At 58.1% G+C, this 10,809-nt stretch overlaps 2 protein-coding genes across 2 annotated transcripts; one reads left to right on the top strand and one right to left on the bottom strand.

Annotated features, from left to right (window-relative positions):
- Positions 1 to 403: 403 nt before the first annotated feature.
- On the bottom strand, positions 404 to 3,399 carry LOC126642545 (SH2 domain-containing protein 3C-like). The gene is given in 4 exon segments (XM_050320296.1): positions 404 to 653; positions 779 to 1,103; positions 1,106 to 1,435; positions 3,360 to 3,399. Coding segments are annotated over 4 exon segments (945 nt in total).
- A 1,200-nt stretch (positions 3,400 to 4,599) lies between these two features.
- Positions 4,600 to 10,235, top strand: CDK9 (cyclin dependent kinase 9). The gene is given in 8 exon segments (XM_050319982.1): positions 4,600 to 4,737; positions 5,445 to 5,526; positions 5,618 to 5,708; positions 7,054 to 7,220; positions 7,413 to 7,457; positions 7,459 to 7,585; positions 7,662 to 7,810; positions 8,742 to 10,235. Coding segments are annotated over 8 exon segments (1,119 nt in total). The 5' UTR covers positions 4,600 to 4,645; the 3' UTR covers positions 9,108 to 10,235.
- The last annotated feature ends 574 nt before the right edge of the window (positions 10,236 to 10,809 follow it).

The raw sequence follows: 10,809 nt of genomic DNA, 5'->3' as shown, positions 1-10,809 counted from the left end.
GGCAGCCCCCAGCCCCAGGGCGGTGCAGGGGGAACAGGGGCATCAGGGGCCACCTGAGTGCAGGGAGAGGAGAGTCAGGCCAGGGGAGGAGTGCTACAGTGGGACCTTGCTTTGGGGACAAATTTGGAGTGCCCCCAGTCCCAGACACGCTACTGGACAAGGGGATAAAAATCCCTTTGGCTGATTCTGAGACCAAAACCCTTCAAAAAATCCAATCCTCATCTGAGAGGGCTGAGCCCACAAATTCCCCAGAGGGTGGGATTGTGCCCAAAGTGGGCATTTACTGGGGGGGAGATGGAAATGGAGATGGAACATCTGGTTTCAGGAATTGCCCCTGTGCCCTGGGAGAGGCACTGCTGCTCGGAAGAGGGAGGAAGGATAGAGGGGATGGAAAAGAGAAGAGTCAGAGGTGGTGAAGGCTGGGACACTGCTTGGTCTGATCTCTCCGCAGCACATCCCGGCGCTGGAACGCAGCCGCCGCAGGACAAAGGGATGCCGGGGCCGAGCGGGGCCGCGAGATGTTTCCACCCCGTCCGGAAACAGGAGGGAGCAGAAATCCCACAGGAAACCTCACTCCCATGGAGCCGCTGACCTGGCCGTGGTACGAGTGCTCCGGCCGTGCCGTCCCGCCGGCCAGGTGCATCCCGCTGGCACTGCGGGCAGGGAGGGGCGTCACAGCGACCCTGCTGTGTCCCTGTGTCCCAGCCCCCTCCCCTTGCCCCGCGGGGGCAGAAAGGGGGTCCCAGCAGAAGGCAGAGTAAACCCAATGGGGATGTACCTGTCTGGGGAGCTCTCATGAGGACGGTTTTGTCTGTTTTCCAGCAGATCCCTGTCAGCAGTCTCCGCTCCTGTTGTCATGCCAGGGCTTGGGTTGGGGTTCGGTGCCTCTGTCCGAGGTTTGGACAGAGGAGTTTGGCTGGGGTTCAGTGTCTCTGTCCCAGGGCAGGAGACATTCCCCATCCTGGCTATTGCTGCCCCCGGGGTGTCCACGGGCTGAGCCTTTTCCTCCTCCTGATCTGCTTGTCCAGCAGCTGGAGGTGAGTCTGTGCCTGGGCATGGGGGGCTGGACATCTTGGCGGACTTGAGGCTGGGGAGCTGGGCTGTCTGGGGGTTTTGTTGCTGGGAATCCCTTTCTCCCGGCAGTTCTGGCTACTCTTGCCCTTGCTCAGGCTCTTCCCTGCCTTGTCGAGGTTCAGCCTGGGCATGGTGCCCATGTGGCTGTACATGTCCGACGACCGGGCGTAGGGGCCGGGGCTCTTGGGCATGGTGCTGAGGTCATCCTGGATGCTGTCGAAGGGTTCCTCCAGGAATCCACGGGGAGGAGGGAGATGTGGCCCCAGTGTCTCGGGACAGCTGGGGACCACAGACGTGCGCCGGAAGGTGAAGGAACGGGGGATGCTGCTCAGGCTCCCGAACCCTTTGAACTTGAAAAACTCTGGCAAGGAGAGGGGAGAGGTGAGTGTGGGGTTACTGCTGGCACGGTGTGATGGTGAAGGGTCCTGGAATCCCTGGTCCTGGGTTTGGGTGGGCATTGGGCACTGTACAGGCTGGGGTCACACTGTTATACCCAAAACTGCAGTCCCAGCCCAGCATGGCATCCCTGTGACCTGGGGGTGTATGTGATGCTGCTCAGGGCATCTCTGCTGGGCTCTGGCAAATCTAGCAGGTTTTCCCACCGCAGCTGTAGGGGCAGAGGAGGAAACACCCAGCCCTGGTAAACAGGCAGCTCCAGAAATTATTTCAAATCTTTTCCTCCCGCCCTCTGCCTCCCAGGGCATGCTGGGCAGGGCTGTGCCCATCCCTGCAGCCTCAGGGCAGCTCTGCAGGATGCAAGCATGGGACACACCACATGTCCCCAGGGGATAGGGGTCCTGGACACGTGTGACCTGCTCGCATGTGCACAGTGGAGCAGGAACCGGCCACAGGCGCTGCCGGCTGCGGGCGGGAGAAAAACCTCCCCACTTCCTTGCCCGGCCTCTTGCAGCCTCCCTGCACCTCCAGCTGCCACCTGCAAGTGCTGAGCACGAACAAAAATATTTATAACTCTTGCGGGTGGCTTTGCATTTCACACCTCAGGCCCAGCTCGGCTCTTGGTGCAGCTGTGGTGCAGCCTCGGCTGGTGCTGGTGCCAGCACAGGGATGGAAGCACAGGGTGGGGTGAAGCAGGCTGTGGCCACAGTGCCATAGAGCAGCGTTTCCCTGTCAGACCCCGGGTGCCTCTGGGGGTTTTGCAATGTTGGTGCCACCCTGGGGCTCTGCAAAGCCTCTTCCCCTCTGGTCACAGCAGATTTGCCGAGGCAGGAAGCAGCTGCAGAGGTGCTGAGCAAGGACCTGGGTGTCAAGGAGCTGCTCAGGCCTTGGGACTCCCACCTCCTGACGCCATCCAGGGACCCATCAGGGCATCCCTGCAGCCGTGGCAGAAACCTCATGGCCAGAATGCAGTTAGAGGCAAAATTGCTTTGGGTTAAACATCCCCTCGGAGTCCAAGCATCCTCTGCTGCCTGCTGCTCCTGGGGCTGCTGTGGGGTGGTGGGAAAGACAGTGCTGGGGACTTTCCCCATCTCCCCTCTCTCCACACATGGGAAAATCCCAGCTGGGATGGGGCTGTGGGTTTTGCCAGTGGAGGGGTCCCAGGGGAGCAGAGAGACTGGCCCCCCTCTGGCGCCGGCATCGCAGCAGGAATGCAGAGAGCGCAGCAGAGGCCGGTTCCCGTGCAGCCCAGCGCTGGGAATAGGGTGAAGGCCACTGCCCCAGGGCTCTGGGGGAAAGCCGAGGTCTGTGAGAAAGAGCAGAGCTCCCTCCCGGTGGGTACCGAGCACTTCCTCCCAGAGCAGCTGTCGGGAATCCCTTCCCAGGCTCCCATCCCAGCTCCTCTGTGTCACCCCCATCCCTGTGCTGCAGGAGCACCCTGGGCTGAGGGTCCTGGCCACACCCAGCCCCCAGCACCGGCTTGTACCCCAACCATGCACCCTGAAGGGTGTGATCTGGGGAGCGAAGAGCCCCAAACCCTGCTGTGCATCCCTCTGGGTTCATCCCAGCCCAGTGCAGGGCTGGGCTGCAGCAGACTGGTCCCAGTTCCAGCACCCAGCTCCCGAGCCAGCACACAGGCTCTCCCCAGCCCTGGGGATGGAAACCCCCAAAGCCCCTCACCCCAATAAGTCTCCTAGCAAATGCAGAGCCTATCTCAGCTCCAAACATCCCCGGGTGGGATGACCCAGGGAGCGTGTGAGCACACACTCTGTCTCAGACCCAAACTCAGATTCACACTCACAGATTCACACTCACACTCGTGCATCCCTCCTCCCTGCCAGGCTGTCCAGGTGAGCTCCCCATCGCCCACCCCGTCCCACACCACTTACTGAACTTCTTGGAGGCCCCTCGTTTCTGGCGCTCGGCCATGGCTGAGCTGCTTGGAGGCCGCGGGGACCGAGAGGGACAAGTTTGTAACTGTGAAGCCCTTCCCTGCCCGCTCCTCCCTTCCTGCCCCCCCCTGCAGTCACTCATCGCTCGCTCGGCGTTTCCTCCCAGTGCTGTCATCTGCTCCCAGCCCCGCCGCTGTCCCTGCCTGCCCTCACGCTGTCCCCAAAGTCCCTGTGGCCGCTTGCACCTGCCAGGCTGCTCAGAGGCCACGTCTGTGCCCTGGGCTGGGGGTGCCTGGCAGGTGTGAACACCCAAAACCCCTGGATGGCGGCCTCAGAGGACGTGCCAGCCTTAGGAAAAGTTGACAGTCCTACGGATGAGGACACCAGCTCTATGGATGAGCGTGCCAGCCTTATGGATGGGGGTGACAGCCCTATGGGGGAGGATGCCAGCCCTATGGATGAGGCTCCAGCCCTATGGATGAGGATGCCAGCCCTGTGGAGGAGGATGCCAATCCTATGGATGAGACTCCAGCCCTACGGAGGAGGGTGCCATCCCTGTGGATGAGATGCCAGCCCTGCACACAGCAGTCCACCGTGCACATCTGGGGCTCAGCCCCTGCAGGGTGAGACCCCCATGGCATCACTGCCAGTGGGCCCTGCCAGGAGCTGTGCTTTCACGCCAGGGGGACCTTGGTGTGCCTCATGGGAGTGTCTCCATGCAGGACAAGGTGGCCTGACCTCGGCAGGGATCCAGTGTCCGTATTGACCCCCATTCCCTCGGAGCTGGTTGTTTCCATGGCCGGGACATCACCAGCCATCCCTGCTAGTGCTCTGTCCCTGTCTCCCTGCACTCTCCACTTTGGGGACCAGTTTCAAACAGCCCCAGACAGAACCTCCAGTTCGTCCTGCACCTGAACATGGCATGGCCTGAGCGATTGTCCCCATCTGGGGACAGGGGCAGGAACTCGGGGTCCCCTGACACCAGCCCCCTAGTGTCCTCCTGCCTTGGCCACGGCATCCCCATGCCACAGCACCGGGGCGCAGGAGTAGAAGTTCTGCTTAACCTCCGGCGCGCTTAAGCACAGGCAGGGGCCACAACAACAACACTCCTTCGGGCAGCGCGGAGGGGCGCTGGTGACACCGGGGGGACAACATGGCGGGCGCCCCTCCGGACTACAACTCCCTAGGTGCCCCGCGCGGAGTCGGGGCGGGTCACGTGGTCACCGCGCCAGGTCACGTGGCGGAACGGGCGGGCGCGGTGCTGTGGCAACGGCGCGGCCGCCATGGCCAAGCAGTACGACATGGTCGAGTGCCCCTTCTGCGACGAGGTCTCCAAGTACGAGAAGCTCGCCAAGATCGGGCAGGGCACCTTCGGGTGAGTGCCCCGCCGGCCACGGTGCTCCCCGGCTCTCCCCCAACCCCCCGCCGGCCTCAGGCCCGCAGCTGGGGCCCTGCCCCGCGGCCCGCCCGCGCCAGGCCCGGGCTCTCCCTGCTCGGGTCTCCCGTTCCTCGGTCACTCCTCTGCCTCCAGGGAACTACTCTGGCTCATGAGACCTCCTTTTCCCACCTTGAGGCCCCACTCACGCAGAGCAGAGCTTATCTTGGAGACGGCTGGGGTGGGGACCTGTAACTTGGCTCAAAATGTGTAACTTGGCTCAAAATGTACAACTTGGCTCGAAATTACAGCTTTTTGCCCCAAATATGCAACTTTTTACCCAAAACGTACAGCTTGGCTCAAAATTACAACCTTTTGCCCTAAACATGCAGCTTTTTTTGCCCCAGGTGTGCATCTTTTTTGCCCCGAACGTGGAACTTGATCCAAAACGTGGAGCTTGGCTCAAAGTGTGCTACTTTACCCAAAGTCCTTGTGATGCTCCAGGAGCTCTGGGCTGTCTCTTGGCTCAGCCATTCCTGGGGGCCGTGGGTCCGAGGGGGATGTGGCTGGGTTGGGTGGTGGCTCAGCACAGAGCTCTCTGCCTGGTAATTCAATGTGTCCTGTTTGGTTTTGTTCCTGGTCAGGAGCACCTGGCTCCTTCTGGTTTTCGTCTTGTGCTGCTCATGAAATTCTTTCTGTTTTTACAGGGAAGTCTTCAAAGCCAAACATCGCCAGACAGGCAAGAAAGTAGCATTGAAGAAGGTGTTGATGGAAAATGAGAAGGAGGGGGTAAGTGTGGGAGCAGGGCTGGGCTGTGTTAGGGAAGGCCTGGACTGGGGGGTGGATCTCTAATCCCTGTCCTCTCTTTTCTCTCTCCCAGTTTCCCATCACGGCCTTGCGAGAGATTAAAATCCTGCAGCTGCTCAAGCACGAGAACGTGGTGAACCTCATAGAAATCTGCAGGACCAAAGGTGCTTTGCAGGGTCTCTCTTGTGTTGCTGGTGACTTTTGCTGGGACTGGGGTTGTCTAACTGAGCTTATGATAGGGAGTTATGGCTCACTTATCTTGGAAAAGAGTTTCTCCACCTCCTTGCTCCCACCTGATGCCTTGTCCCCCCACTACTGGGTGCTTGGCAGGCTCAGCACACCTGGCCTGACTCTGTTTTCAGTGGATTTGCTTTAAAACATTCACTAGAGTTTATATATCATTCCCTTATATGGATTTGTACTGGCCTAGGGCTGGGAAATTGAAGTTACTCCAGTACTCCACTGTGTGGATTGTTGTCTGAAGAGGTTTGAGTGAAAGCACCAACGACAAGTTAATTTTTAATTCACTGTGTGATTAAATGAGCTGTGACGATTGGGTGTCTGGCACACCAAAGGTAAATATTTTTGTAGACATGTCAGTTGTTTGTGTTTTGGTTTTGTTTTGTTTGAATTCCAGTTTTCACCCAAATCTACCTTGACCTCAGTTTACAGTAAAGTAGAAAGGTTTCATTTACTGTTCTCAGATTTCAGGCTTTTCCCTTTTTACCTTGGAAAGGTGCATGTGGGGCTGTGTCCATGTCAGGAACTGCAAACCCGGTGTAGCAGGTGATCTCCTGGCTGGAGAGGAGAGCACTGTGCTTCTGTGGGGGCTGAGCTTTTCTGGTTTTGCTGATTACAGCTGATGAAAATCAGCCTTTCTTTTCAATAACGTTCTGTGTGTGTGCGCTCTAGGAACGAGATTGAAATCGATTGCTTCATTTGAGGTTTCCTATAACTGACTTCAGATTGCAGTTGGAGTTTTAAATTGGTTTGATCCAGAGTGGTCTGTTCTTGTGGATGCTGTCTGAGGTTGCAGAAAGCCTCACTTTCTAATGGGAGATTGGGCAGGTTTTCCCTGGTAGTGCACATTTCCCAGGGCTGCCTGTGGGTGCCTCCTCTATCACCGATGCCATCGGCGATGGCGCTTGGCTGTCAGCCACAGCTTGCAGGGAGGAAACCCCACAGCCGTTATTGTGCACAGAGCAGCATGAAATGAAGCTTTCAAATGTTTTCATGCCCTTGCCTTGCCCGTGCCAATCCTCATCTCCTGTTCTTGTGTTGCTGTTTTTGCTTAGTGCCTCTTTACAAAGGACCTGCAGGCTCTCCGGTTCTCTGCGTTCCCATGCCCTGAGGTTCTGTCTAGCGAGTGTTGTATGAGCAGCAGGGTGGTGGGATGAGCTGTGACAGGGTCCCAGGAGTTGGGACTCCTTGTGAGTCTCTTCCAGCTCTGGATATTCTGTGATTTATTCCATGCCCCTCACTGACAGTGCCTCTGTGTCTCTCCCACAGCCTCTCCATACAACCGCTGCAAGGGCAGCATTTACCTTGTGTTTGACTTCTGTGAGCATGACCTGGCCGGCCTCCTCAGCAACGCCCATGTCAAGTTCACGCTCTCAGAGATCAAGAAAGTTATGCAGATGCTGCTGAATGGACTTTACTACATCCACAGGAACAAGGTAATGGGCCAGATCCCCGCTGTGCTCAGGGGTCACCCCACTCTCTGTGGCTTTCCAAGGAGCAGATGTCCGAGCGCAGGCTGGAGGGAAATCCTTGTATTTCACCTCTTCAGTCTCAGCATCCTGCTGGCACCAGGCACCCAAGGAGGGCACTCTGATGCCTTAACCCTTTCAATGTCTGTCCTTGTACAGATCTTGCACCGAGACATGAAAGCCGCGAACGTGCTGATCACGCGAGGACGGAGTCCTGAAGCTGGCGGACTTCGGGCTGGCTCGAGCCTTCAGCCTGGCCAAGAACAGCCAGCCCAACCGCTACACCAACCGGGTGGTGACCCTGTGGTACCGGCCTCCAGAGCTGCTCCTAGGTAGGAGGTGGTGGGCTCTGCTGGCTTCTCATCCCTCCTCGTCCCTCTGGGAGACTAACTCGGCATCTCCGTTTAGGAGAGCGGGACTACGGTCCCCCCATTGACCTCTGGGGTGCAGGCTGCATCATGGCAGAGATGTGGACCCGCAGCCCCATCATGCAGGGCAACACGGAGCAGCACCAGCTCACCCTCATCAGCCAGCTCTGCGGATCCATCACACCGGAGGTGAGGGCGGGAGCGGGGATGTGGTTGGAGAGCAGGGTGTGGGGACGGGCACTCCTGGGCTCTTCCCTGCCCTGTGTGCTGGCTGCTGTGTGCTCCCAGCAGCACTGGAAGGTGCCTGCAGCTGGCAGGGAGGCTGGGGAGTCTTCTAGGCTTCTGTGTTTGGGGGTTGTCTCTTGGACAAACACACTCAATTTCTGCCTAAAGAAGGGTGGTTTTTTTTTTTTTCCTGTTGAGAGGTTCGTCTCAAGGTATTTTGCATTGGTCACCTTGAAAAGCCTCTTGGAAAATTCTGGCTTGTGATTTGTGGTGTCATCTCAGCCTTGGTGTGAGCACTGGGCCTGGCCCTTTCTCAGCTCCTCCTTTATCAGCAGCTCGTCCTGCCCTCTTGTGGGGAGCGAGCTGAGGGATCCCAGCCCGGGCTGGAATCTGCGGGATGTTGTGCTGGCAGCTGCAGAGTCCTGACCCTGCAGCCACATTCATTATGTACATACATTGAAGGCGAGTTCTTTACCACCTGCTGTGGTTTCTACCAGATCAGAGTTGAGATAAATGTTAGTGATTGCTTTCTAGGGATAAAAGGTGCCACATCCAGGTGATTATGTAGCAATCAGTTTTGTCACCTTATCTTTCTGTCTGTGGTAGCCATGCTCTCTAGTGGTTGTTTTGTGGGAGAACTAGAAATCCTGGAGCATCCTGCATGCTGCTTCCACACCAGAAGGACCCTGTCATGACTTGTCCATGTCTCCAGGCGTTAGTGCACCCTTTTAATGCCTCCTTGTTGCTGTGGGAACAAGGTCTACCGGCTTGGAAGTTACAAAATAGAGTTGTTATTTCAGACCTTACCCTGGTTCGCCTGAAGGCGTTTGAATCAAAAGTGGCTTGTGCTTTTGGTAATTATTGCTTGTCAACCCCCTTTGCTGCCCCTTCCCAGGTGTGGCCCAACGTGGATAAGTACGAGCTGTACGAGAAGCTGGACCTGCCCAAGGGGCAGAAGCGGAAGGTGAAGGACCGGCTCAAGGCCTACGTCAAGGACCCCTATGCCCTCGACCTCATCGACAAGCTGCTGGTGCTGGACCCCGCCCAGCGCATCGACAGCGACGACGCGCTGAACCACGACTTCTTCTGGTCGGACCCCATGCCCTCGGACCTCAAAAACATGCTGTCCACCCACAACCAGTCCATGTTCGAGTACCTGGCCCCGCCGCGCAGGAGGGGCGGGCACATGCCCCAGCAGCCGGCGAACCAGGGCAGGAACCCGACGGCCACCAACCAGACTGAGTTCGACAGGGTGTTTTGACACCCAGCCAGGCCCTGGCTGGGCTTCTCTGGGATGTCCCAGCAAGGTCTTTTTGTCTGGGAAAGGACTTTTTTCAAGGTGAAGTGACTGATGGCGTTGACAGGGCCCAGCCGTCTCCTCTTGGCCACCAAGGAGCTGCGTGGCTGGGGAGGTGGCACCTGTGAGCTCGACAGTGTTTTCCTGCAGTTGTGTCTCAGAACCTGTGTTCCCTGCCCCCTGCAACTGTCTGTACTGGCTACATTAAACTTGCAGATCAATTATCATGGATCTGGTGATGGAAAAAGTGTCTCTGTCCATGCTGGGGCTCTTCACAAACAGTGCTGGGACCAGCAGGACTGGCACTAGTTGACCTGGACTAAGCTGGGCCCTGCTTGGAGATGTCTCAGCTCTCTTGATTGGTTGTAGTTCCTGCAGTATCCTTTGAGCACTGAAGTGTGGATGTAGGGATGAGGTAGGTGCTGCTGAGTCATCAGAGTTGTCCTGGGGAAGGCAGAGTCACTCTGCATGACTTGCTCTCACTGCAGGCTGGGATCTAGCCTAGAAAGAGGCTCACTTGGAAAACCAGGGGGGTGGCTGGCAGAGCTGGTTGCTCCATGTAGCCTGGATTTACAGTGGAAATCACTGATCCCTGTAACAGCGTATGGCATCCACGCTTTCTTCATTGCAAAAGATAAGTGGGATCCCTGGGGGACACACCCACTGTGAATCCCTGCACCCCAGCTGGGCAGGAGCTAGGTTGGGGAAGGGAGCTGTGACTGCTGGCCTGGCCTGAGGTGAGACTTGCCATCCCACTGGAGTTGCCTGTGCACCTGCTGTTCACACCTTATGCCAGAGCTTGGTTGGTTCCAACTCATCCAGAGCCAGTGCTCCTCCAGTGCTCCCCTGCAGTGTCTCCCATGGCTGTGAGCTACAGAGATCCCTGGACTCAATGTGTGTGATGTGCCATGAGTGATATTTGGCACTTGCTAACTTGTCTGTTAATGACCACTGGCAAAAGCCAGGTCTCAGGATAAAAAGTGTGGATGATAAAAGACTTGTACAAGGTAACTCTGTCTTGGTTTGGGGCTCTGAAACAGTGTCTGCTTGGGGGGAATGTGTTTCTTTGGAAATACAAGTTGGTTACAAGCAGTAAGTTCATTTGTGTCGTTGTGGATACTCTGTCCTGTCGCAAACAGCTGGTGTGAAGCTCGTGTTGATCTGCTGCCCAACTGGAGACAGCAGCGGGAGTGCTGCACGACAGCCCCTGTTAATGCCGCGGGCACGTGTGGGGTCGGACATCCTGAGCCCCCCGCCCTGCCTCTGCGGTGCTGGGAGGGGGTCAGCGCTGCAGTGGATTAACTGGCACGGGCACAGGAGGCTGCCAGGGGCAGCCCGGGGCTCCGCCGTCCCCGGGCGAGGGCTGCGGGGGTCCAGGGGTCCCTGTGCCCCGGGCTGGTCCTTGCGGGCTGCAGGGCCACGTCCCTGTCCCGGCGGGCTGAGCGGCCTCGCGTGGCGTTGCGTCTCGTGCTGCATCCCCGTCCTCCCCTGTCCCGGGGGCTCAGCCGGGATCCCCTCCCGAGGTGGCGGCGGAGGGGCCGCCGCCCCCCTGCCCTCCGCAAAGATGGCTCCCCCCGCCCCTTCCCCTGCCTTGACGTGGCTCGCGCTGCCCGGCTCAAAGATGGCGGGGGGGGCGGTGCGGGGCGGCCCCGCCTCCCTCTCTCCC

Source organism: Myiozetetes cayanensis, unplaced genomic scaffold (assembly GCF_022539395.1).
Source record: "Myiozetetes cayanensis isolate MyiCay16 unplaced genomic scaffold, myiCay2020 scf23, whole genome shotgun sequence".
In the NCBI taxonomy this organism is placed as follows: domain Eukaryota; kingdom Metazoa; phylum Chordata; class Aves; order Passeriformes; family Tyrannidae; genus Myiozetetes; species Myiozetetes cayanensis.
Note: the sequence above shows the minus strand (reverse complement) of the source record. Positions and strands in the feature narration are given on the sequence as shown.